Here is a 2,500-nt window from a genome sequence, read left to right as displayed (position 1 = left end):
AGGGAGGGAGGGAGGGAGGGAGGAAGAGAAAAACAGTGGAGGAGAGAGGAGTCATGAAAGAGAGAGAGAGAGCACAATGTTCTGGGCCGCACGTATCATATCATGGACCAATGACAGACCAGCAGAGAAACAAAAGCAGAGAGGACGGGTCAAAAAAGAGGGAAAACAGGGGGAACAGTGAGAAAGACAGACAAGAGAGAAAGAGAGAGAGATGGCCTGTGTACTAACTGAGGGTATCATTTTTAGGTTGACAAAGGGCCCGGCGGGCAGAAGGGGAACAGAATCTGGCTACGTTTGTCTCCCCAAATGGCCTCTGGGGACCGGGGGGGGAAATGGCTCCTTTATTCCGGGACCTTTCAGGTCTAAACCCTCATCTGCATGACAACAGTGTCACTTTGAAGCCACTTGTGTCATCTCTACCTCTCTCTGTCACTCACACCTGACCTTTTGCTCTCTCTCTCCCCCCCTCTCTCCCTCTCTCTCTCCCTTCCTCCCTCTCTCTCTCTCTAACCCCCCCCCCCCTCTCTTTCTCTCTATCATTGATCTCTGACATCACCCACAACCCAAAACAGTCTTTGTGTCAGAGAGAAACACAGTAGAATAGACAGTAGAATCTGCTCTAATTGTTGTAACAGGCTTGTAAATGAGGAGTATCCACACCCCTCCAGGCATCTGGCCCAGTTCTGACAGGGAAAGAGAGGAATCTAGGTCTCCTCTACAGTATAATATCCCATTAAAAGGGCTCTGACTAACACCTGAACACCATGCGAGAGCTCTTTGTTTGTTGTGTGCAACGGCAGCGGACCTGGTTGAAGTGTTCCAGCCTCTCTTTGACCTTGGCCAGGGCGGGGTTAGGGCCGCGAACTTTGACCTCCGGGTTCTGCTTCTGAGCCTGGAGGCCGTTCCCCACGACTCTGCCTGTATAACTGAGGGAGAGAGAGAGAGAGAGAGAGAGAGAAGAGCATTTAGAATTTAAAGATCCCCTTTTAAATCGGTCAATACATAACAACATATTCCAGAGACACTTAACCACTCAGGACATCATCATCATCATCATCATCATCATCATCATGATCCCTGTAAGCAAGGAAGAGGGTTACAAATTCACAATCAGACCACCATCATCATCAAGAGCACATTACACAGACTCCAGATACTCTCAAACATTTCCTACATAATCCATATTATATTATATATTATACTAGGCATCCTCCACCCTCAGACCAACAGCCACCAACCCACGTCAACACCCCCACCAGCTCCACAGACCCCCGCGCCAACATGCCTAGTCTTCCGTGTGGCCAGCTTAGCACCCCCACCCCCCCCCCCCCACCCCCTTCGCCCCAGACAGGACGTTTACCAGCACCCTTCCTCCTAACAGAGTACTCTGGGGCCAAAACAAACAGTCTGGAAGAAAAAGACTGCCCTCATTGCAAAAAAAAACTATTAGAGAGAGAGAGAGAGACAGAGAGAGAGAGAGATACAGAGAGAGAGATACAGAGAGAGAGAGAGAGACAGACAGGGAGAGAGAGAGAGAGAGAAAGAGAGACAGAGAGAGAGACAGACAGGGAGAGAGAGAGAGAGAGAGAGAGAGAGAGAGAGAGATACAGTATATGGAAATGATTGGACACTTGTTGAACCCAGGCAATAAAAACAGCAACATTGCATCACGTCACAATCTGTTTATGTCTGAACATCCTCCTGCAAACAACTCATGCAATATGAATCAAGACCAAACAAACAGAGACAGAAACGTTCCATCCTGCGGTAACTCGAATGGGAATGAAATATTTAAAACACGCATCGTGCTCTTTTAAACATCTGTTTAAAAAGTACAGTCGAGCAAAAGCACTTTGAAGATTGAAGACTTGTCCGTCCGACACAATCTCGGCATGGCACCTTCCTGCAGGAACAGTGAAAGCCGTCCTCAAATGACTGAAATTACAGGAGAGATGTACTGTTATAAGCCATCATGGGCCCATTAACAGTGGGGAGGGGAGGGCTAAGTCTCTCTCTCTCTCTCTCTCGCACACACCCACACACACACCCACCCACACACACAAGCATCCACACACACACACCACGCACACCACACACACCACACACACACACACACCACACATATATAGATTCAGCAGACTGCAGGTGGGGGTTGGGTGCTTTATAGCCCCACACACGGATATATACAGTGATACTGCTTATGGTAAGCCAAGGGATATACTGTAGAGCACTGTATGTATGAGTGAGTGTGTGTGTGTGTGTGTGTGTGTGTGTGTGTGTGTGTGTGTGCGTGTGCGTGTGCGTGTGTGTGTGTTTGCGCACAAATCTGTGTGTGTACTGTATTGTATGTGTGTGTGTGTGTGTGTGTGTGTGTGTGTGTGTGTGTGCGTGCGTGTGTGCGTGTATGTGTTTGTGTGCGTGTCTGCCTGATTATGTGTGTGTTCAGAAATGTATTCAGTAAGCATAAAATCGCTGAAATTGAGTATCACTGGCTTCTGAT

The 2,500-nt window shown here is 48.2% G+C and overlaps 1 protein-coding gene across 1 annotated transcript in view; it reads right to left on the bottom strand.

The window, feature by feature from the left end:
• Positions 1-2,500, bottom strand: part of gpc5c (glypican 5c) — a gene marked incomplete at its 5' end in the record, with an annotated part of 105,550 nt that overhangs the window by 34,706 nt on the left and 68,344 nt on the right. The window contains one exon of the mRNA XM_083690508.1: positions 806-926. Within this exon, the coding sequence (XP_083546634.1) occupies positions 806-926 (121 nt within the window). The remainder of the gene's footprint in view (positions 1-805; positions 927-2,500) is intronic.

Source organism: Argentina silus (genome assembly GCF_951799395.1).
Source record: "Argentina silus genome assembly, chromosome: 18".
NCBI lineage: Eukaryota > Metazoa > Chordata > Actinopteri > Argentiniformes > Argentinidae > Argentina > Argentina silus.
The sequence above is the reverse complement of the archived record's forward strand: the minus strand, read 5'-3'. Positions and strand labels throughout refer to the sequence as shown.